Raw genomic sequence first — 26,087 nt, forward strand, 5'->3', positions numbered from 1 at the left:
GACCGTATTGTCCGCTGAAACCAAAGTATGACAGAAAGATTTTTGGAAAAACCAAAATTCTTAGTACTCCGGACTGCACGCTGAAAAAGTCCGCTGAAGCCCACACACGAGCGGATTGTCCGCTGAAATGTGTTTCAACGGACTAAGTACGTCAAACAGTTCGACCGTGTGTACGCGGCATAACTCTATTTCGGTATGGTGGCCACTGGTGGGCTGAAACACCTTTTGGCCTATTATAACTTGAAAGATTCTAGTGGTTTCCCACTGTAATGTGTGTCTTTGCCTCTTCCTGCAAGCCCAAGCAGTAACCATTATAGAAAATCCACCCCAAGAGAAGATATAATTTCCCAACTGCTGGGAAAAAATCAGGGATATAACATGCTAGTGTGATCAGCACCCCAAAACCTGCAGCTGTATTGTCTCTTTTTTTATTTATTTTTCATCTTTTACACCACTTTGAGTAAAGTTGAAGAACAAATAGGGGAGTTAAAGTGTATGTGTAGGAAAAAGAAAGCACACTTCCTCATGTACATGTATTGCAACAGAAATTCCAAGTAGTGCTATCAGTCCAGCCTGAGTTCCTCCCTGCTAGGCTGCAGCCTGCTCTACACCTCCCTCTTATGTTATGGAGATGAAGAGAAAAGGTTTCTAGTCCAACAGGGTGACCTCAAAAAGGGCTGACCACACTTATTGAGATTTCAGTAGAGCAGAGATAATAGGTTGTCACCTCCCTACAGGAAATTAAGAACTTACTAGGTTTCTGCCATAATCAAAGATACAAACATGGGGAAATGTGCATGTATTGCAAAGATGCACCGCTGGCCATACATGGTTGAATTTTGAAAAAAAAATATTTTGAAAATCATAAATTTCATGCATTTTGTGATCCGATGGCGCCACCATTGATTTCGAAATTTGACCAAACAAGCCTTCAATTTCACCTCCTGTTGCTACAGAAAATAATTTTCGTGGCTGGGAATCTTCTTTTCTTTCCGGGAATTTTCTTTTCTTGCACATGCGCATTTCTTTCATTTTTCGCACGATTCTCACATCATTGATTAGAAAATCGTTTGTTTTTCAAAAAATGTCCAACATGCCGATTACTCAAATTAGATGGCTGCACAAAAATCTGCTGTTGCTGCAGCCCACTAATGGTGCGAAATTCGAACAAAAATTCTTAGATAGGATTTTCTAAAGAAAATTCTTTTGAAATTCGACCCATTTATGGCCTGCTTTAGACAGATGGGGAAAATAATTTCACATTCTGAATTTTCACTGTCTTGAATGTCACTGGTTACCAATTAATTATTATGTTAGCCTCCCATTTAGTCATTTCTCAATTTTCTGAAATAAGGATTGTAAATGTTATAGAAGCAAAGGCTGATCAGACCGGGGGGGGGGGGGGGGGTACTCATTCTCAGTCACATGACCTAAACTCAGCATTAGGTCACATATGCCACAGGATTTCTGTACTGTGGACACCGCATTAATCAGAGTCTTCCTTTACTTAGACTCTGAGTTGTCCTGCTCATGCTGCTGTGGCATTACGCCATATACTGTATCCCCAAATGTTTCCACTATGTCACAGGACTATCAGTGATCTGAGTGCAAGGTATGACAAAGATGTAGCCTGTAGTATCTGTATCAAAGAGGAGACACAAAACACTGTTGCTCACTTGCTTTCCAAGTATGACCACTTAAATTCTGCCCCATAGCAGTTTTACTGCTACAGGGGGGCTCCCCTGTGCAGAATCACGTGTATATTTTATATATATATATATATATATATATATATATATATATATATATATGGTATTTATCGGCATATAACACACACCTTAACTTTAAGAGGGAAGTTTCAGAAAAAAAACTTACATTTTAAAATAGGGATCAGTGCTCTGCAGCCTCACCATTGCCCATTAATGCAGCCTGATCTATGCCCATCTGCAGCCTCTAATATGCCAATATTTGCAGCATGTTTAGTGCCCATCTGCAGCCTCTAATATGCCCATTATTGCAAGAGAAGGTAGAAAAGGGAAGCGCCACCTAAGTGCAGTTTTAGAGGATACTTTAATTGCATAATATAAGGTCACACTTACAGGAAACAAAGGGTTAAAAAGGCTCATCTGCATTAAGAAGGTGGTCCATGGTGCAGTCCTCAGTTCAAGGTCCGGTATTACTCTGCCCGGTGGTGCTGCAGTGATGTTTCTCTGCCCTAGAAACCTATGAAGCTGGGGCTGGCGTGGAGCGCACGTGACATCATGGGTCATATGATGACTTCTGGGACCACTTCCGGGGGGGGGGGGGGGGGGGGGCTTCAACCGAGGAGAGAGACTTGATAGGCTATGCGCTCGGAGTCACTGCTCCTTCAACAGGCCTTCTCTTGCCTGCCACAGACCCAGCTCTCTGAACCAGCCACGATACTACCTGTTTAACCCTTGAACTGCCAGATACCTGCTTAACTCTTGAACTGCTATATTTAATGAAAAAATATAAAGAAAAGTAAATAAGCTGGGCTACATCGGTAACATACAAATTTAATAGATAAGTGTCTTTTTCACAGATGTCATTATTCATTTATAGAGTTTATTTGAGTTTAGATTTATTGTCTAACATATATATGGGTTTACCACAAAGTGGTTACTGTGGTATTTGCATTGCTCTGGCCATTTGATGTGGCCGGTGCGGTGTAGCACATAGGTGAATTTATAACACTTATCTATTCAATTTGTATGTTACCGGTGTATCGCATTTATTTTTCTTTATATTTTTTCTGTAGTTATGTGGTACAGTTAAGCTGCAGCTTCCAATAGGTCCTCATGTAGATCATTTTCCAGGCATTTGCGTATATTTACTATATTTGCATACCGTAGCGCAGTTTCTTCTCCATTTTTTGCTATATTTAATGCTATGGACTAATTGTCTAGCTACCTAATACTCCAAGTATTGTATGCACTTGTGTATCTGCGCTTACAGTTACCATTACCTCTTTATTCCCATTTTTGCAGCCTGTTTAGTGCCCATCTGCAGCCTGTAACATCCTCATCTGCAGCTCCTAATGTACCCATTATTGCAGCCTCTAACATGCCCATCTGCATCCTCTAATGTGCCCATCTGCAGCCTCTAACATGCCCATCTGCAGCCTCTAGCATTCCCATGATTGCAGCCTGTTTATTATACATCTGCAGACTCGCCTTTGCAGATGATTGCAGCCGCACTAGTGTTGGATGACACAGATCCACAATCACCTGTGTATCCGTTGCTCAGTCACTCACAGTTCTGCCCAGCTCATATGATGGACAGAGCAGTGATCCAATGGCGGGCCATGGGGGTGGAACTGTGTGTGACAGCGCCGGATACACAGGAGATTGCAGCTCTGTGTCATCCAGTGGCGCTCATCCCCTCCTTCCACTCCGAGTAGCAAGGATTGGCGTATAACACGCACACATGATTTCCCCCTGATTTTCAGGGGGAAAAAGTGCATGTTATACGCCGATAAATACGGTATATATATATATATATATATATATATACGCCTCCAGCGGGCCACTTCTGCTGTGAAGAAAATCTGTGTTGGTAGTACACACAGAATTACATATTACTGTATCTATTGGAAGTTACAGTACATATTTATTACGGTATGTATGCTGTTTTTGGTTAGGTGTTTTATGCTGGGCATGGAATTTTATCATTGTGAGGGAGCTACAACTCTGTTTCTATTTATGATTGTTATTGCAAAATGACATTCAATTTTCTGATTCTGAGAACAGGGAATTGCCTGTAAACAAGGCAGATCTCCGTTCTGAGTGCCGTGACTGGCGGCTCCCACACTCGGGAGTGACGTCATGCGGCTCTAGCCAGTCATAGAGGCGGAGTCTGCGGCCCAGAAGGAAGAGGGGTGAACATGGATGCAGCGGGGACAATGCGGGCTTCGTTTACAGGTGTCACATAATGTGCTAGTATGTGATGCATACTAGCACATTATGCTTTTACTTTGCAGGGGCAAAGGAAGGAAGTAAAACCCATCAGGGTTTACTTCCTCTTTAAAGGTAAAACCCTGTGAAGATGTAACCTTAAGATACATGCAGTATTGTAGCCTGAGTGTCTGCTGGGTAGTTCAGTTCTTCAAACAGGCATCATTATGCCTCATCAGTAAGCCCCTGTCCCATTTGTCTGCATTCTGGGGATCATGAAATATACTTGCTGGTAATGTTGCTTGCTAGTTCTTACACCCAAAAATAGGTGTTATGGATGCTGAGGATTAGGAGCCATAGGTTTTATGGATGAAGAAGAGTGTATTTCTGACTTTAGAACAGTTGAAGCATTAGGTCCCGTTTAAGTCTAACCAAAGTTGGTTTCTTCAGACAAGAGAGGATGTTAGTGGTTTAATCATCTAATAATAATATAATTTGGGATTAGCCCCATCCCATTACGATTAGAGAATGGTGACCATGAGACCCCTTCACAAGGTTCCTGGAAGGTGGGTAGAGCTGGTAACCTAAAGTTTAAGGACAACACAGTCACAATAGTCCTAGCAGGTGGGTGGAGCTGGGATCCTCAAGTTTTAAGGACAGTACAACCAGAGTTCCCGAGGAGTACACAAAGCCAATGGGTGATCCAACCAACCTAAAACTAAAGCTGGCCAAACACATGGTAATTTTCAGTCAATTTCTACCACTTGCGAGAATTGGGAACCTCCAGAAACAGAGCAATCTATAGTACTACCCATGAGTTTGATTGGCCACCAGAATGTGTTTGATTTCATAACTGGGCAAAACTTTGCAATGGAATGGAAACTACAGCAATTTTGCTAGACAAGATCGTAGTTTTCCATCTCTTGTTCAATTATGACAATGTTAATATAATTTCCTTGCAACGCATTAAAAATTCAATTTTATGTCTTCCATTGTTTTGTGATTTCTTTTTTTAATCCAAAAAATATAATTGATAGTTCAGTCACTCCATTAAATTGCTGTGTGTATGGCAAGTTTAAGGTTTTTGAAGGGCAGCTTGTATTTTAAACAACTGTACAAAAAAAATTACATGTAATCATTAACTTTGTGGTGTTGCTACCATTGAATTGTAATAATGCTTGTATTGTATTGCTGGTTTGTTTGTCGATTTGTGTTGTATTTGACCTATTTCAGCATGTTGGAAATAGCATTGCATGTGTGTAATAAATCATGGACTGAGCAGTTTATCCTGTATATTCTCTCCTGTTCCATCTTGTGTGTTTGGCTTTTCCTTTGTTTTTTAGCAATGCATAGATAATTTGTGAGCTTTTCATGGGCAGAAACCTGATTGTTTTCAGGATTTATGAAGACAGATCTCCGGGAAAGCAACATTAAACTTTTAACATGACAAAAAAATATAAAAAATCCTCATCGTTCCCAAACGTTTAAGGATAAGATAAATCGCTAATTACCGTCATTCTGCCAGACCATATTCCTACTCGTTAAACTCAAAATCTTATCTGTATGATTGATTCCTCAGACTCAGTTTATGGCAGCACAGAATGAAAAGTAAAAGACGCAGAGAGTGCAGAAATTTTCTTTTTGGTACAATGTAAAATTGTTCTGGATTGGATATAAAAAGTAGAAATGCTGCAGGATTTTAGGGCTTTTCTACCATGTGTGCTGTGACCTGGGTAAATCTGCACAGACCAATACACGCTCATAGCTAGGGCACATAGAAAACATATATTTTCTATGTGCTTTGTTCACACAACAACTTCCGCCTTTAAGTATGGTCCAGTGTGTTGCATTAAAATGCTACATTTTACCGAAACGCATCGGACCCCATCCTATCTCGCTGCTGGTCAACGCAATATAACTATGCTGTGGTGCGTAGGAATAATTATATGTCATTTGTGACATTTCAATACAGTTTAAAAGAAAAAAGGAGGGAAATAGTGCCCCAAACCACCCGTACACAACAGACGCCAGTCCTCGTGCTAAAACAGATTGTTTTAGAATGCAGACTGGTGTGAATGAGCCCTTAAAGTAAGCCTGCCACAAACTGAGCACACTAGTGAAGGCATTATCTGGGGTTGTTGAAAAATGCATATCAAACTAATCAGTAGATCCAAAGATGAAGGCAGTTGACGTTATAAGCAAATCTTGACTTTTCACGTGAAGCTCCCTCCTTATCTTGCTTAGCCTTCCTACTGGTCTTTAGAAGTGGACACAGTCAAGCTTTTACAGTAAAAGTTGAGCATTGCATATAAGTTCCGCTGTCTGTATATTGGGCTCTACTGGTCATATTAACATGCCGACTGTCTCGTGGTTGGATAGTTTTTCATCATATGCTTAATTTGACTTATCCAGGTTTGAGTCATATTTATGTTAGGGCCTCATACATGTGGTCATAGTTTGATCTAATATTGGTCTAAAGCAGTGATTCTCAACCAGGGTTCCGTGGAACCCTAGGGTTCCTCCAAAGGTTGCTAGGGGTTCCTTCAGCATTGGGCAATTTCTGCCTCTCAGATAAGTTCCCACTCACACCATTGATCTTTTTAGCTATCTGTAAATAGGTTATTCTTCCCGATGACCACAAGTGTAAGGACCATTCTTCCCACTGACCATCACACTAATGTATCATGAGTTGTAGACTTCTAATTTTTAGCAGGGGTTCCCCGAGACCGGAGAACTATTTGAAGGTTTCCTCTGTGTTGAAAAGGTTGAGAAAGGCTGGCCTAAAGGGTGTCCGATTCGGCAAGTATATACAAAACCTATAACAAGTTTCAATCAGTTCCTTAAAGCACCTTTTTAGTTCCAGTGTTAGATACAGCTGACTATATCTTTTAACAAGCTTTTAGCAGACTTTAGCAAATTATAATCAGGGTTTAGCTTCAAGCTTTGCAATTTTTTGCTGAACAAAGATCTATTTTCACTGATATTTACAAGACAATGACACACAACATGCATTTTGATCAATATTACTTTAATTGTTGGGTTTAGGATGTGATTGAACTAACTGGCACCTGGACAGTTTCCTTACCTATCCAAGAAATTCATTATTTTTGTTTATGGTTTAGTCAACAGTAGCCCAGCACCCACAAATTTGTGCTAACACTTTTTTCAATTAGTCAGCCTTTCTCAGCCATTTTATGCTAAAGCAGTGGTTTTTAAACTGTGGCCCGCAGCCTGGATGTGGATCTTTTCTTTATCCGGCCCTTGAGGCACCATTCCATCCACTGACTCAAATGATCGGGCACTATTCCTCCCACTGACTCAAATGATCGGGCATTATTCCTTCAACTGACACCAATGATGGGGCACTATTGCTTCCACTGACACCAATGATGGGGCACTATTGCTTCCACTGACACCAATGATTGGCCACTATTCCTTCCACTGACTCCAATGATTGGCCACTATTCCTTCCACTGACACCAGTGTTGGAGGCACAATTCCTCCCACAGACACCAATGATGGGGCACTATTCCTCCTCTAAATAACAGCAATAGGACACTAGTCCTCCCACTGATACCAATGATAGAGCACTATTCCTCCCACTGCTACCAACAATGGGGTACTATTTCTGACCCTAAAACTAAGGAAAGGGCACTATTCCCCACTGACACCAGGGTGTTTTCTAATCCCACTGGTCAGTCTGGCCCCCCTAAAGCCTGAATGACAGTTAACTGGACCTTAACTTAGAAAGTTTGGAGACCTCTATCCTAGAGGAACCCTTGAAATATATTTTAGCTCCCAGGAAACAGTTGCTAAAAAATATATCTACAGTTCATAGTATATTAGTTTTATGTGACAAAATTATTTTCAATAATAATTGATAAATACATGGAATGAAACAAATAATAATATTGATGACCAGAAAATGAACATAGATGTTGAAATTTGTATTTTTCCCCTTTACAGTAGTGCTTGTTGTTGAAAAGTTCCCCCATATACTACTGGCCACTTACTGTACATTACATGATGTCAGTGGAAAATTCCCTCTTGCATTGAGAGGGAAGCGAAGGTGGGAAAATAATATCCACCATTATTCACAGCTCAAGGAACCTCTGGATGAGCCTTAGGGTTCCATGGAGCCCTGGTTGAGAAAATCTGGTCTAACTGAAAAAAAATTAAGTATATAGTCGAAAATATATAAAACATTGAATAAAATTAGCATAAACATCACACACTGGTCTAAAAACAAAGGTGTGCCAATGTCTATGTCCCTGGTCACTGCAACATAATTGATGTTTCGGTCACCATTTTGCTGTCACAATTTCTTATTTGGTGCCACCAATAGTTTATCAAGTCTATTATGTTTTCTAAATTATCTTTATAATGCCAACATTAAAATCAGCCACTGTTTGTGAAATGGATCCTTAGTAAGTCCTAATCCTAATACACATACCGTATATATAAAATTTACTGAGTCATAAAGAGAGCTACTGCGCACAAACCACACTGGAATTTAAAATGAAAATGAAGCCAATTTTGTTTTTAAATTATTGAACAATTAGGAAAGGGTTGAAACCTCTATCAAGTTGTTGTTTTGCTGCCTGTGTCCTGCTTGGGAGATTTCCCTTCACTACCTGTCTTAGCCCTTGTACACACGGTCGGAGATTCCGACAACCAAATCCGTCCGATTTTGTCCGAAACTGTTGCATACACACGGTCGGACAAAGTTGTCGGAAAATCCGACGTGATGAGGTTATTTCGTTACGACGGGACTACGTTCACGCTAGTAGCCAATAGCTTTGGTGTGGGAATTTGATCTGAGCATGCGTGGCACTTTGTCCGATCGGAATTCTCTACACATGTCCAATCGGAGCATTTTGTCGGAAAATTTTACCAACAAGTTGGAAAACGTGGTCCGTCGGATACTCAGACGGAAACAGTCGGATATAGACCACACACAGTCGGAATATCCACCAAAACGGTCCAATCGGACACATTCCGTTGGAATCTCCGACCGTGTGTACAAGGGCTTAGAGTTGCAACAAGAAATGAGAGAAAGTTTATTTTAGACTGTCTGCATTATATGAGTTATTCCTCTTATCCCTCACCTCTTGCTCTGATAACAGCTGAAATTGTTTGGATTTCCCCTCACTTTTTGTTTTCCTGATGTACAGTAGATACCAAGATAAATATAGGGGTGAATCTCAGTAGCAATAAAAACTTGACAAAGGGTCTAACCCATACCTACTCCATCAAAACTAAAAAAATAAAAAGTTTTTTTTTTTCACATACAGCATAATAAAAGTTGACTCAAAATTTGAATTTCGGGAATGGCGGGGGACATAATGGATTGGATCATCTGGCAGCTTCTTATGTCTCCCAAAATTTCAGTGATGAGAATTCCTATATAAGTTTTTTATCTCTTCTTCATCCAATAAAATGTTGTAATGAGGCAGGAAGAAGGGTATGACATCATCGTTCCAATTTCTACTGCCCATTTGTCAGAAATGAGAATTAGCTCACACTGGTGTTCCCAAGAGATAGAAAGCACTTGATTACACATGCCAACAGCCATGGAAAACTGAAATATTCATATTTGTATTGAGTTGAGCTTCAAAGGAGATCCTTGGTCAAAACAAAAATCAGGAGGTAGTTTGGAAAATGTAAAGTATTCACTTTTATCAACTATCAATTTTCTTTTAAACAAAGTTGCACATGGGATAACATGCCATAGGACCCCACTGTGAGACTGAATTGCACCTTCTTGCATTTAAAGCGCCTAGAGAAATAACAATGGGATGGGACATTGTTGACACAAAAACAGGAAACTGTATCAAATACTTACCATAATTTTCCATTCTTGGAGCCAATCAGTGCATACATATGGGATGTCTACTACATGTATGTTGCCATGGTGGCCCCAGGAAAACACAAAATTTTATCAGATACTTACTATAGTTTTCCTTTCCTGGTGCCAATCCATGGCAGCATACATTGGGGTAGTATCTCCAACTACTACCTATATGTTGCCATGTTGGCATCAGGAAAACATAACATTTTATCAAATACTTACTATATGTTTCCTTTCCTGGTGCTAATCCATGGCAGCATACATTGGGGTAGTATCCCACCTACTACATATATGTTGTTATGTTGGCCCTAGGAAAACAGAAAATTGTATCAAATACTTACTATAGTTTTTTATTCCTGGTGCCAATCCGTGGCAGCATACATTTGGGGTAATATCCCCACCTACTACATATAGGTTGCCATGTTGGCCCCAGGAAAACAGAAAAGTGGATCAAATACTTACTATAGTTTTCCTTTCCTAGTGCCAATCCATGGCAGCATACATTGGGGTAGTATCCCACCTACTACATATATGTTGTCATGTTGGCATCAGTAAAACAGAAAATTGTACCAAATACTTACTATATTTTTCCTTTCCTGATGCCAATCCATGGCAGCATATATTGGGGTAGTATCCCTGCCTACTACATATATATTGCCATATTGGCATCAGGAAAACAGAAAATTGTATCAAGTATCTTAATTTTCCTTTCCTGGCCCCAATCAATGGCAGCATACATTTAGTAGGCAAGGGTATTACCCATATGTATGCTGCCATGTTGGCCCAGGAAAATCATATTTAACCTGTATCATCATGACAACCAGTTCAGGATGAGACTGCGACTAAAGGGGCATTTTGGGACAATTAGTGCATAACTAGCCACATTCTAGAGATAAAAAGGATAAGCGCACAACATAATTAATACTAGCTGGTGTGCGTTTGACAGGAGCCCTTCAAAGTACATGAATAATAATGTTATGTATGACCACATGTGTAAGCAATCTATGCAGTGCACTGCCCAGGTAATTTTTCCTGCATGTTTTTGTGCCGTGGATACGCTTATGAATCATCTGCTTGAAGTTTGCCGCTACCCAGCTTGCTTTGCTGCCGCCTGTTTGCAATCATAAAAAGCGTCAAATTTGCCCTCACAAATATTCTGATACCCCTTGCCCCTTCTTTTTATAATTTGTGATTTCCTAAAGATTGCAAATCAGTTCAGGAGAAAATAGCGGAGGCAATCGACAGCAAACAATTGGCGGATTCAGATCCAGAGCCCAGCGACTCAAGCACGGATGACGAGGACAACTTAAGAGGAATCGCCAACGCGCAGAAACGTAAGATGGCAATAAAAGGCAATTTTGCTGTGAAACACTGACACATTTTAAAGGTATTTATAGATCACATAGATGATACACTTCACCTATGCTGCGAATCCCGCCACACAGGACATACTATATTTATGGATAAAATATAACTTATTTATAGCTAAAGTTTTAATTTATCCAATAGTATCAAGAACAATTAATTGACCCCTTGATTCATTTTAGTGATGTTGAAACTTTATCTAATTGTTCAAATGTAATTTTCTATGGACTTTGAGGATATTTCTCCTCCTTCCTTCGCAGCTTTAATTTTTCCCCTTATTAAAGTGTTACTAAACCCACAGCAGTAAAATTAGTCTGTATATGCAGTAAAGCATTCTTGTTATACTCACTGTGGAACCTAAGGGGTTAATCCTTGGGCAGCACAGTGGTGTAGTGGGTAGCACTCTCACCTAGCAGTAAGAAGGGTCGCTGGTTCAAATCCCAACCACAACACTACCTGCCTGGAGTTTGCATGTTCTCCCTGTGCCTGCGTTGGTTTCCTCCGGGTGCTCTGGTTTCCTCCCACAGTCCAAAGACATGCAGGTAGGCTTCTGTTCAAAATTGGTATATAAATGGAGACCATGGATTGTGGGCTCCTTGAGGGTAGGGATCGACATGAGTGTGCAATGTACAGGGATGGTGACACTCACTCAGGTTGAACTGGATGGACAGGTGTCTTTATTCAACCTTACTAACTATGAAACTATGAATCCTCTGCATTGTGTAAAAAGGCTGTTTGATCCTGTCTTCTCTGATCCTCCCCTTATTTTACTGTCCCCAATCCATCTGCTGATAAAACAGAGCTGTGGGGTCACTCTGCACATGCTCAGTTCGGTGTGTATTGCTAGAGAGGATTTTTTTTTTTTTTTTTTTGGTTGGGTCCATGTGATCAGCACAGGGCCAATCAGACAGATAGTCAGGGGTCATCAGCCTCATAGGACAGTCAGAAGAGAATGAAAACTCCTCCTACAAGCTTTAACCAGAGCTCGGCTGGACACTGATAGTTATAGAAGTCTCAAGACTCCTATATACTGCTGAGGAGAAAAGGTATTTGGCAGTTTAGATTTACTAAAATAATTGCATTTCCATGTTCTGTGTACCGTGGGAGACCAGCAGGGCCGTCTTTAAGGCAGGGCAAAAGGGGCAGCTGCCCTGGGCCCTGTCATTGTTGTGGGGCCCAAAACAGCTGCCTCATACTTGCCAACTATCCAAGTTTAAATTCCCTTGTCCCTTGAAGTTTTATTCCTGTGCTGTGTCCCGATATCTCAGTGTGAAGTGCTGGTACTAATGCTGCCCAGCTCTGCCCTATTGTTGTGTGCAGATGACTCACCTGCAGACCCTGTGTTTCACATGTAAATAACCGCCATTTGTATGTAAATAGCGACGACAATACTAAGTGAATAGCTGCGGCCGGCGGCATTGATATGCAAATAAAGGAGGCATTCCTATGTATATCATGCTCCCCTGCTGTGAGGAGGCGATGTGCTGTAACCTCTAGCAACTAATCAGTGAGCCGTAATGTGTGCTGTAACCTCTAGCAACCAGTCAGTAAGCAGTAATGATATGCTGTAACTGCTGGCAACCAATCTCAATTGCTGCCTGATCCGATACAGAAAACTGATTTTAAGTCGAGCTGCTAATTATTGTATGTCTCAGAGTAGGTGGAGAGGGAAATTGCATGGGGGGGCCCCAAGAAAATGTATGCCCAGGGTCCAATCTATATTAAAGACGGCCCTGGAGACCAGATATAGCGAATGCAGGGTCCTGGGTTTAGTAACACTTTAATTTGATCCCTTAATTCTGAGTAAATCATTGATTAAAGTCTATTGTGCTCAAAGACATTCTCTCTCCAAACCCAACATATTTCACCACTTATCATGGCTTCATTAAGGAACTTTAAATTTATACAAGTGCTCAAGTGAACATGCAGACAAAAGTGCACTTGGCACTTTACTCTGTAATTTTGAAGTTATGCCAAGCTGTGTTTTTTTTTTTTAATTATCATATGGCAATTTGCCCAGTGAAAGCGCATGTGCATTTTTTTCGGGAGCATATGGCAAAGAAAAGGGTTGGATGTTATGAGGCTATTTTCTTTGCTGGAATGTTTTTTATGGATTTACAGTGGAAAATAATGAATTTGGCCACTAGATGGTGCTAAGGATCATATGAAAAGGCATTTAGTAGCATCTAGTGGACAGATTTGTACTTAGATTAGGTACAAATGTAAAATGTAAAAAGATATCAAATTAATTATTGAGAGAGACATTGGATTCCACCAAGTCGCTGTAAGGTGCTATAATATAGGAAAAAAGTGAAAGTCCTGCTTTAGGGGTTCTCAATTTTTCAATTGTAGGGCAGATGTGGAGAAAATAAGGTAATGGATAGGAATAGGGAATATCTACAAGGGATTGTTGGAGAAATAAAGGAAAAGGGAAGAAGGTGGAGGAAGGAGCAAAGGAAGGGTACAGGATGATGCGGGAGAGGGGATGAAACTCTTGTGGCTTTTCCAATCTAGTTATACAGTGCCTTGAAAAAGTATTCATACCCCTTGACATTTTTCACATTTTGTCATGTTACAACCAAAAACATAAATGTATTTTATTGGGATTTTATGTGACAGACCAACACAAAGTGGCACATAATTGTGAAGTGGAAGGAAAATGATAAATGGTTTTCCAAATTCTTTACAAAATAAATATGTGAAAAGTGTGGTGTGCATTTATATTCAGCCTCCTTTACTCTGATACCCCCAACTAAAATCTAGTGGAACCGATTGCCTTCAGAAGTCACCTAATTAGTACATAGAGTCCACCTGTGTGTAAATTGTTAGAAAACCTTAGAGAACAAACAGCATCATGAAGGCCAAGGAACACACCAGACAGGTCAGGGATAAAGCTGTGGAGAAGTTTAAAGCAGAGTTATATTATAAATAAACAAGTTTTGAACATCTCACAGAGCACTGTTCAATTCATCATCTGAAAATGGAGAGAGTATGGCACAATTGCAAATCTACCAAGACATGGCCGTCCACCATAACTGACAGGCCGGGCAAGGAGAGCATTCATCAGAGGAGCAGCCAAGAGGCCCATGGTAACTCTGGGGGAGCTGCAGAGATCCACAGCTCAGGGGGGAGAAGTTGTCCACAGGACAACTATTAGTCGTGCTCTCCACAAATCTGCCCTTTATGGAAGAGTGGTAAGAAGAAAGCCATTGTTGAAAGAAAGTCATAAGAAGTCCTGTTTGCAGTTGGCGAGAAGCCATGTGGGGGACACAGCAAACATGAAAGAAGGAGCTCTGGTCAGATGAAACCAAAATGTAACTTTTTGGCCTAAAAGCAAAATGCTATGTGTAACGGAAAACTAACACTGCACATCACACTGAACATACAATCCCCACTGTGAAACATGGTGGTGGCAGCATCATGTTGTGGGGATGTTTTTCTTCAGAAGGGACAGGGAAGCTGGTCAGAGTTGATGGGAAGATGGCTGGAGCCAAATACAGGGCAATCTTACAAGAAAACCTGTTCTGCAAAAGACTTGAGACTGGGGCGGAGGTTCACCTTCCAGCAGGACAACGACCCTAAACATACAGCCAGAGCTACAATGGAATGGTTTAGATCAAAGCACATTCATGGGTTAGAATGGCCCAGTCACAGACCAGACCTGAATCCAATCTGACAGTCTGAAACTAGATGTGCAAAGCTGGTAAAGACATATCCAAAAAGACTTGCAGCTGTAATGGCAAAGAAAGGCAGTTCTACAAAGTATTGACACAGGGGGGCGCCATACAAATGCACACCAAACTTTAAACATATTTATTTGTAATACATTTTGAAAACCATTTATCATTTTCCATCCACTTCACAATGATGTGCCATTTTGCTTTGGTCTATCACATAAAATTCCAACAAAATACATTTACGTTTTACGTTTTTGGATGTAACATGACAAAATGCAGAAATTTTCAAGGGGTATGGAAACTTTTTTTTTTTATTGTATTTTTTATTAAAAGATATCAAAATATTGAAGGAAAGGAAACATCAAACATTTGTCAGAATGTGATAAATACAATCAATTCGTGTAGCACATAACATAGGTCCGAGTCTTAAAGGTAGGGTTACAATGCTACCAACTCAATAAGATCACAATATGGCAAATGTATAGGTCAGAAGAGGGAGGTAAAGGAAGGTGGAAGGAGACCCAGGGAGAGGGCGACATAGACAAAATGACATTTCACACAATAGGAATTATTGCTCACCGGGTCTGAGCTTAGTGGGGTCCCAGGAGTGCCTATACCAGCCAGACAGAGGCACCCTGTGGGAGTCCCACCTGGAGGAGGCACCATGGAATCATTAAGAAGATATGCTAGCGGAGTTGAAGAGGTAAGTTATTTAATGTATACATTTAAGAGGGTATTGTACTACTGGAAGACAATAGAATAGCATCAGGGTTTAACTCTGAGTGGTCCCACAGGTCCCAAATCTTTGAAAATTGAGGAAGTGTGTCATGAACAGTTGTAAGGTGTCCATTCTGCGGATCTGTTCCAATATGTGTAGTACCTGTAAAAGGGCGGGTGGAGAGGGAGATAACCATCTCAGGGGTATAGACCGTTTTGCAGCCAGAAGAATAAAGCTAGACAGTTTTTGAGTATGTTTGGAGATGCCTGGAAACGGCAGGCCTAGAAGGAATTGAATAGGATCTAAAGGGAGATTAGTTTCAAAAAGGTTTTGTAAGTGAGTATGGATAGAAGACCAAAGGGGTAGAATAATGGGGCATTCCCAAAATATATGAAAATGGGAGCCAATGTCCCCTCGGCATCTCCAACACACCCAGGGAACCTTGGGATCACATCTGTGTAAGATCTCTGGGTTTCTGTACCAAAACAGCATATGGGTCTCTTGATAATCTGGGACCACTTTTTCACGTAGGAATGGTATGTGTCGGCAGGGTCGTCTTTAACACGGGGCAAAAGGGGAGCTGCCCAGGGCCCTGTCATTGTTGGGGGCCCTGCGCTGCCCACCTTTTGAGGCCCACACTGCCCACCGGAGTTTGGCCACCTCTGGTGCTGGTTGCATGTTGGCTACTTGCTAATGTCACTTGGAAAAACAGAAGCGCTGCTTCCGTATTTCCAAGTGACAGTGCTCCTCTCCCGGCGGCCGCTCTGATAATTCTGATACACACGCGCTCTATGAGGGCAGAGGAGGAAGGGGGCGGGGAATCTGCACAGGTGAAGCTACCTCAAACTGGCATGCTGCACAGACACCGGGGGGCTGGACAACATGCCGTGAGTAGCATTTGGGACAGAGGAAAACTCTGTACTGGAATGGCAGGGGGGGCTTTGAGGGAGGAAAGTTTTACCTTGTACTTGGGGGGAGAGTGGAGTGTGGAGCTCTGTACTGGAATCTGGAGGGGAGGAGAGCCATGCATCCCTACAATCTGCACCCACCTCACCACCTGCACTCTGCACCCACCTCACCACCTGCACTCTGCACCCACCCCTCACCCCCTCCCTGCACTCTGCACCCACCCCTCACCCCCTCCCTTGCACTCTGCACCCACCCCTCACCCCCTTGCACTCTGCACCCACCCCTCACCCCCCTGCACCCACCCCTCACCCCCTGCACTCTGCAACCACCTCACCACGTGCACTCTGCACCCACCTGCACTCTGCACCCACCCCTCACCCCCTGCACCCACCTCACCACCTGCACTCTGCACCCACCCCCCACCCCTGCACTCTGCACCCACCTAACCACCTGCACTCTGCACCCACCTCACCACCTGCTCTCTGCACACACCCTTCACCCCCTGCACTCTGCACCCACCCTTCACCCCCTGCACTCTGCACCCACCATTCACCCCCTGCACTCTGCACCCACCATTCACCCCCTGCACTCTGCACCCACCCTTCACCCCCTGCACTCTGCACCCACCTCACCCCCTGTACTCTGCACCCACCCCTCACCCCCTCCCTGCACGCTGCACTTACCCCCTTCCTGCACTCTGCACCTACCCATCACCCCCTGCACTCTGCACCCACCCCTCACCCCTGCACTCTGCACCCACCTAACCACCTGCACTCTGCACCCACCTCACCACCTGCTCTCTGCACACACCCTTCACCCCCTGCACTCTGCACCCACCCTTCACCCCCTGCACTCTGCACCCACCCTTCACCCCCTGCACTCTGCACCCACCATTCACCCCCTGCACTCTGCACCCACCCTTCACCCCCTGCACTCTGCACCCACCTCACCCCCTGTACTCTGCACCCACCCCTCACCCCCTCCCTGCACGCTGCACTCACCCCCTTCCTGCACTCTGCACCTACCCATCACCCCCTGCACTCTGCACCCACCCCTCACCCCTGCACTCTGCACCCACCGCACCACCTGCACTCTGCCCTCACCTCACCCCCTGCACTCTGCACTCTGAAAACAGGACAAATAGAGAGAGTGAACCTCCTTAATAATTTTTTTATATATTTTTGGGGGATATTTATTATACCAAAAAGTAAAAAATATTGCTTTTTTTTCAAAATTGACTTCATTTTTTGTTTATAGCGCAAAAAATAAAAACCACAGAGGTGATCAAATACAATCAAAAGAACGCTCTATTTATAGGAAAAAACGGACGTTAATTTTGTTTGGGTACAACCTTGCATGGCCGCGCAATTGCCAGCTAAAGTAACGCAGTGCTGAACAGCAAAAAATGCTCTGGTCAGGAAGGGGCTAAAATCTTCCGGGGCTGAAGTGATTAAGTAGCATTTTCGAAAGGAGAGCTGCATCTTTCACTAAAATAATAAATAATCCTACCATGAAGCTCCTAGTTCAGGCATTTCCTGTTAAAAGGTGACAATACTCACACAAAATACTGCATAACACACAAAGTCTATGGGTCAGGAGTAAGTAAAAAAAAAAAGACACAAGTCCATCAAGTCCAACATATGTGTGTGACTTTGTCAGTATTACATTGTATATCCCTGTATGTTGTGGTCGTTCAGGTGCTTATCTAATAGTTTTATGAACTTATAGATGCTCCCTGCTGAAACCACTGCCTGTGGAAGCAAATTCCACATACTTACCGCTCATACAGTAAAGAACCCTCTACGCAATTTAAGGTTAAACTGCTTTTCTTCTCATTTTAGTGAATGGCCGCGTGCCGTATTAAATTCCCTTACGCTGAAAAGTTTTATCCCTATTGTAGGGTCACCAGTACAGTATTTGTACATTAAAATCATATCCCCTCTCAAGCGTCTCCTCTCCAGAGAGAACAAGCTCAGTGCTCGTAACCTTTCCTCATAACTAAGGTCCTCCAGTTCCTTTTGTTTTGTTGCCATTCTCTGGACTCTCTTCAGTCCCAGTACATCCTTCCTGAGGACTGGTGCCTAGAACTAGACAGCATACTCCAGGTGTGGCTGGACCAGAGTCTTGTAGAGCGGGACAATCATTGTTATATCTCTGGAGTTAATCCCGTTTTTAACCTCCCTGGCGGTATGATTATTTCAGATTTTAGGTGCTGAAAGCGGTACAATTATTTTGCATGAAAATTTGGCATTTTATATTGTAGTCCTGTAATTCTTTGGAATAACTCACTTAAATCTGTCCAAACCAGAGTCTAGTAGACATCCCGGGTATGATTAAGTTTGAAAAATGAAATTGTAATTATAATATAATAAATAACTATAAATAATTATACCAAATAATAATATAACAATAATAAAAATTATTCAATAATGTAATCAAATCAAAAACACTGAAATTAACTCAGTTGTAGAATTGTCACTGTCATTACTTTTCAGTATTTGATGACGAATCTCCCTACAAATCACTATCGCTCAATTCTGCGAGTGATTCTAATTTATTATCAGTGTTTTCTAGCTGGTCTAAAACCACGTTTGATGTAAAGTGACAGTTTTGGTTGCTATGGACAATCTCCAGTTTCCAGGCATAAAGAACAGTTTTTATAATATAAAACTGAATGCAGGACACTGGGCAGACCACTAGGGACAAAGGGGATGTGAAATAATTACATACAGCAATGTAATCTGTAAGATTACATTATACTGTATATAATGTGTGTTTTACTTTTTGAATTTGGCGCCGTTCTCCGTCTCCGCGCGTCGCAACGCTCGCAGGGAACAGAGCTCGGCGATGTGATAGATCGAGCGGAGGACGGCTCGCTCGTACAGCGGGGGGGACATCGCTGGATCCAGGGGACAGGGTAAGTAAGCTCTCCCTGGATCCAGTGATGTGGTCCCAAGTCTGAATCGGGGTTACCGCTAATGGTACTAAATTTTCACCCCAAGCTAGACTCGGGAATACTGCCAGGGGGGTTAATACATGCCAATAGGGATGGCCGAACTGTTCGCCCGGCAGTCGGTTCGTGGCGAATTTTGCGTGTTCGCGATTCGCCAAACAGACGGACTATTGCCGCTGTTCGCCCGACGGACATATGTGTTTACAGTGTGAAAGAACTTTGACCCATGATGACACATCCATCATGGGGTACAGGACAGCCAATTGAGACATTTCAGCACATAGACAATTGGACATTCCCCCTACCTTATAAATTGACCTGATCTGGCGGCCATTTTACACTCTGTCTTATGTCAGTGTAGGGAAAGGACGCTGTGTGGAGCAGGGAGAGATTGTAGTGACACAAATCACTGGCTATTAGGTCCACAAAAGTCCTTTTAAGGACTGGTATAGGTGTAGTACAGTATATAGGGTTCAGTGCTGTGCTGGTGATTGCAGCTGTCTTTTGTCAGTGTAGGGACAGGACACTGTGTGGAGCAGTCAGTTTAATCACTAGCTAGCTATTATTACTAGGTCCACAATGGTCCTTTTAAGGACTGGTATAGGTGTACAGTATATAGGGTGCAGGTGCACTGCTGTTGACTGCTGCCCTATTCTGCAGCAGTCTTTTATCAGTGTAGGGACTGTCTGCAAATCACTAGCTACTAGGTCCACAAAGGTCCTTTTAAGGACTGGTATAGGTGTACAGTATATAGGGTGCTGGTGCACTGCTGCCCTATTCTGCAGCAGTCTTTTATCAGTGTAGGGACTGAGGGACTGTCTGCAAATCACTAGCTACTAGGTCCACAAAGGTCCTTTTAAGGACTGGTATAGGTGTACCATATATAGGGTGCTGGTGCACTGCTGCTGATTGCTGAACTATGCTGCAGCAGTCTTTTATCAGTGTAGGGACTGAGGGACAGTCTGCAAATCACTAGCTACTAGGTCCACAAAGGTCCTTTTAAGGACTGGTATAGGTGTACAATATATAGGGTGCTGGTGCACTGCTGCTGACTGCTGCCCTATTCTGCAGCAGTCTTTTATCAGTGTAGCAACTGAGGGACAGTCTGCAAATCACTAGCTACTAGGTCCACAAAGGTCCTTTTAAGGACTGGTATAGGTGTGCAATATATAGGGTGCCTGTGCACTGCTGCTGACTGCTGCCCTATTCTGCAGCAGTCTTTTATCAGTGTAGGGACTGTCTGCAAATCACTAGCTACTAGGTCTACAAAGGTCCTTTTAAGGACTGGTATAGGTGTACAATATATAGGGTGCTGGTGCACTGCTGCTGACTGCTGCCATATTCTACAGCAATCTTTTATCAGTGTAGGGACTGAGGGACTGTCTGCAAATCACTAGCTACTAGGTCAACAAACATCCTTTTAAGGACTGGTATAGGTGTACAATATATAGGGTTCTGGTACACTGCTGCTCTATTCTGCAGCAGTCTTTTATCAGTGTAGGGACTGAGGGACTGTCTGCAAATCACTAGCTACTAGGTCCACAAAGGTCCTTTTAAAATGGAAGTAAACCCTTCCAAACAACTTTGACCTACAGGTAAGCCTAGATTAAGGCTTACCTGTAGGTCCAAGTAATATCTCCTAAACCTATATGGTTTAGGAGATATTTGCCCGAAAATGGGCACCGCTGTCTACGGCGCATGCGCCGTAGACAGCGGCGCGCATGCGCACTAAATGCGGCAAGTCCAAGAATGGATTTGCCAAATTTGTCGACTCCCGTGCGCATGCGCGGGAGTGACGTCATCGCGGCCTCGCCGTATGACAGCGGCGGAGCTGCGAGGCGCGACTCCCGTGCGCATGCGCGGGAGTGACGTCATCGCGGCTTCGCCGCTGTCATTGGTCGGAGCTGCGAGACGCCACCAGCAAGATGGACGCGGCGGACTACAGGGATCAGCGGCGACTTCGCTGGCTCCTGTGTCAGGTAAGTGACACATAATGAGCTACTATGCGATGCATAGTAGTCCATTATGCTTTACCTTTGCAGGGAAAAAAAGAGGAAGTAAACCCATCAGGGTTTACTTCCTCTTTAAGGACTGGTATAGGTGTACTATTTGGTGTGCAGTATATAGGTGTGTAATACACGTATAAAATACTTGCACATATAGAAAGCATAGTATAGTGCATTTCCACTGTGCAGCATTGTGACTGCTGAGCGGTTCTGCAGCGATACTACAAAGAGTGACAAACGCAATAACAAAAAAAGTATTATAACTGGTGTGATAGACCAGTGGCCCCCAAAAATGACAGATTGAAGCAGGGTGTTATATACCTTCTTCCACATACATACTGCACTTCTCTAGAGACTTTTGTCACAGGGTCATTTAAAAAATGACAGGCAGAGGAAGAGGCAGGCCCTTCCGCAGGGGTGGTAGGGGTAGGGCAGGAGCAACAGGCTTGAGCCAAAGTGGCAAATTGCAGAAGGTGCGTGCGATTACGTCAAAGGTTGCACCAGACTTGGTTGAGTGGCTCACTCAGCCTTACTCTTCTGCACCCTCCTCATCCTCTCGATCTGCGCCCTCTTCTTCACTCTCTGCTATGTGCACCCCCAAAGACATTACCACCTACACCACCACCACCATATACCTTCCGTTGAGTCACAGGAATTATTTTCCGATCCATATCGAGACATTTCCGATGCGCAGCCACTCTTGGAATTGGATCAGGAAGAGGAGGTAGCAACAGCTGCCACTCAGCAGTCTGACGACAGTACCCAGATCAGCCCAAGGAGGAGGTTGGTCCCCGCTGTTGCTGCCTACTCCGAGATCTCTAATTATAGCGGTGGGGAAGGTGACGATGTGGACGCTCTGAGGAGTGATGAACCCCTGGACTACTGGGTGGGCAGGCTTTACCTCTGGCCAGAGCTTGCCCAATTTGCAATGGAACTGTTGGCTTGCCCCTCGTCCAGTGTCCTGTCCGAAAGGACGTTCAGAGCAGCAGGGGGGATCGGGACTGATAAGCGCACTCGCCTAGCTCACGACAGTGTTACATAGTTACATAGTTAGTCAGGTTGAAAAAAGACACAAGTCCATCCAGTTCAACCAAAAAAAAAAAAAATATATATATATATATATATACATAAATATATATATATACACACACATATATATATATATATATATATATATATATATATATATATATATATAATAAATATCATACCAGCCCATATACCCAATTCTATACCCACAGTTGATCCAGAGGAAGGCAAAAAACCCCAGCAGAGCATGATCCAATTTGCTAAAGCAGGGAAAAAATTCCTTCCTGATCCCCCGAGAGGCAATCGGATTTTCCCCGGATCAACTTTACCTATAAATTTTAGTACCCAGTTATATTACGTACACTTAGGAAATAATCCAGGCCTTTCTTAAAGCAATCCACTGAGCTGGCCATAACCACCTCTGCAGGGAGTCTATTCCACATTTTCACAGCTCTTACTGTGAAGAAACCTTTCCATATTTGGAGATGAAATCTCTTCTCCTCTAGACGTAAAGAGTGCCCCCTTGTCCTCTTTGTTGACTGTAAAGTGAATAACTCGACACCAAGTTCCCTATATGGACCCCTTATATATTTGTACATGTTGATCAAATCCCCCTTAATCTCCTCTTATCAAGAGTGAATAAATTCAGTTCCTCTAATCTTTCCTCATAGCTGAGTTCCTCCATGCCTCTTATCAGTTTGGTTGCCCTTCTCTGCACTTTCTCCAGTTCCCCGATATCCTTTTTGAGAACTGGTGCCCAAAACTGAACGGCATATTCCAGATGAGGTCTTACTAATGATTTGAACAGGGGCAAAATGATAACTCTCTCTCTGGAGTACATACCTCTCTTAATACAGGAAAGGACTTTGCTCGCTTTGGAAACCGCAGCTTGGTATTGCATGCTATTATTGAGCTTATGATCTACCAAAACCCCCAGATCCTTCTCCACTGTGGCTCCCCCCAGTTGTACTCCCCCTAGCGTGTATGATGCATGCATATTCTTAGCCCCCAAGTGCATAACTTAACATTTCTCAACATTAAACCTCATCTGCAACATAGTCGCCCAATTAGACAGAGCATTGAGGTCGGCTTGTAAATTGGTGACATCCTGTAAGGACGTTATTGCACTGCATAGCTTGGTGTCATCTGCAAAGACGGAAATGTTACTTTTGATCCCAGACCCAATATCATTTATAAAGATATTAAAAAGCAAGGGTCCCAGCACTGAACCTTGGGGTACACCACTGATAACCTTAGACCATTCAGAGTAAGAATCATTAACCACTACTCTCTGAATTCTGTCTTTTAGCCAGTTTTCTATCCATCTACAAACTGATGTTTCCAAACCTGTAGACTTTACCTTACACATGAGCCGTGTGTGCGGAACTGTATCGAACGCTTTTGCAAAATCCAAATATATCACGTCCACCGCCACCCCTCTGTCCAAGGTTTTACTTACCACCTCATAAAAAGAAATCAGGTTTGTCTGACAACTTCTGTCTAGTGATGGACGAACGTTTCGCCCGGCGGTCGTTTCGCGGCGAATTTCCGACTTTCGCCGTCCGCGGGTTCGAACGCCTTTTTCCGTCGTTCGCCCCGGCGGACTTACGTGTTTAATGTATACAAGAACTTTAACCTTTCGTGACACGTTTATCATGTGTTACAGGACAACCAATTGAGACATGACAGCTCATGGACACTTGGACATTCCCCCTAACCTATAAATACACCCGATCCGGTGGCCATTTTACATTCTTTCTTCTGTCACTGTAGGGAAAGGATCCTGTGTGGAGTAGGGACAGAGAAAACGCTAGCTATTTGGTACACAAAAGTTCTTTTCAGGACTGGTATAGGTGTTAGGTCAGCAGCCTGAGTTTCTTTTGTCAGTTTAGATAAAGGGACAGAGCGCTGTATGCTGCTATTTTAGGGACAGCTCAGCCAGATTAGTCTTTCTTCATCATCATCATCATCATCATCATTAGCTGTTACTATCAGGTCCACAAAAGAGCTGTTCCAGCTAATCGTTCCAGCCTACTCTTTTTTGCCAATTTGTATAGGGACAGGCAGGAAGCAGTGTGTCAGGCAGTGAGGATAATTTTAAAGACTTGCTGTTACTATTAGTTCCACAAAGGTTCTTTTCAGGACTGGTATCAGTGGTACGGTAATAGGCTTGTACACGTATAATATTCTTTCTTCCAAATATAGAAAGAATATTATACTTGACTGCTGCCCTTCTGCTGCAGTCTGCTAATCATTCACAACTCACTTGTTCCACAAAGCTCTTTATCAGGACTGGTAACTTGGTCTGTCTAGGGTGCTACGGTACATAGGCTTGGGTGCGGTACAGTCTGCTGTTCTGTAAGGACCGCTATCGGTCCACAATACATAGGGTTGCCGTGCACTACTGCTGACCGCTGCCCTATACTGCAGCAGTCCTTCAGCGGTATAGGGACTGACGCACAGTCTGCTAAACACTAATACACAACCTGCTTGGTCCACAAAAGTTCTTATAAGGACTGGTAACTTGGTATAGGGTGCTACGGTACATAGGCCTGAGTGCGTTACAGTCTGCTGTTCTGTAAGGACCGCTATCGGTCCACAATACATAGGGTTGACGTGCACTACTGCTGACCGCTGCCCTATACTGCAGCAGTCCTTCAGCGGTATAGGGACTGACGCACAGTCTGCTAAACACTAACACACAACCTGCTTGGTCCACAAAAGTTCTTATAAGGACTGGTAACTTGGTATAGGGTGCTACGGTACATAGGCCTGAGTGCAGTACAGTCTGCTGTTCTGTAAGGACCGCTATCGGTCCACAATACATAGGGTTGCCGTGCACTACTGCTGACCGCTGCCCTATACTGCAGCAGTCCTTCATTGGTATAGGGACTGACGTACAGTCTGCTAATCACTAACACACAACCTGCTTGGTCCACAAAAGTTCTTATAAGGACTGGTAACTTGGTATAGGGTGCTACGGTACATAGGCCTGAGTGCGTTACAGTCTGCTGTTCTGTAAGGACCGCTATCGGTCCACAATACATAGGGTTGCCGTGCACTACTGCTGACCGCTGCCCTATACTGCAGCAGTCCTTCATTGGTATAGGGACTGACGTACAGTCTGCTAATCACTAACACACAACCTGCTTGGTCCACAAAAGTTCTTATAAGGACTGGTAACTTGGTATAGGGTGCTACGGTACATAGGCCTGAGTGCGTTACAGTCTGCTGTTCTGTAAGGACCGCTATCGGTCCACAATACATAGGGTTGCCGTGCACTACTGCTGACCGCTGCCCTATACTGCAGCAGTCCTTCATTGGTATAGGGACTGACGTACAGTCTGCTAATCACTAACACACAACCTGCTTGGTCCACAAAAGTTCTTATAAGGACTGGTAACTTGGTATAGGGTGCTACGGTACATAGGCCTGAGTGCGTTACAGTCTGCTGTTCTGTAAGGACCGCTATCGGTCCACAATACATAGGGTTGCCGTGCACTACTGCTGACCGCTGCCCTATACTGCAGCAGTCCTTCAGCGGTATAGGGACTGACGTACAGTCTGCTAATCACTAACACACAACCTGCTTGGTCCACAAAAGTTCTTATAAGGACTGGTAACTTGGTATAGGGTGCTACGGTACATAGGCCTGAGTGCGTTAC

The 26,087-nt window shown here is 43.3% G+C and overlaps 1 protein-coding gene across 9 annotated transcripts in view; it reads left to right on the forward strand.

The window, feature by feature from the left end:
* The window catches only part of LOC143926585 (uncharacterized), a 170,828-nt gene that overhangs the window by 113,037 nt on the left and 31,704 nt on the right, over window positions 1-26,087 (forward strand). For all 9 annotated transcript variants that reach the window (XR_013262099.1, XM_077450464.1, XM_077450461.1 and 6 more), the window contains one exon: window positions 10,968-11,099. Coding sequence is in view for 8 of the 9 variants with exons in the window: in XM_077450464.1 (XP_077306590.1) it covers window positions 10,968-11,099 (132 nt within the window). In the remaining variant the exon portion in view is untranslated. The remainder of the gene's footprint in view (window positions 1-10,967; window positions 11,100-26,087) is intronic.

Source organism: Lithobates pipiens, unplaced genomic scaffold, assembly GCF_037356315.1.
Source record: "Lithobates pipiens isolate NorthernLeopardFrog02 unplaced genomic scaffold, aLitPip1_a1.2 Scaffold_23, whole genome shotgun sequence".
NCBI classification, from domain to species: domain Eukaryota; kingdom Metazoa; phylum Chordata; class Amphibia; order Anura; family Ranidae; genus Lithobates; species Lithobates pipiens.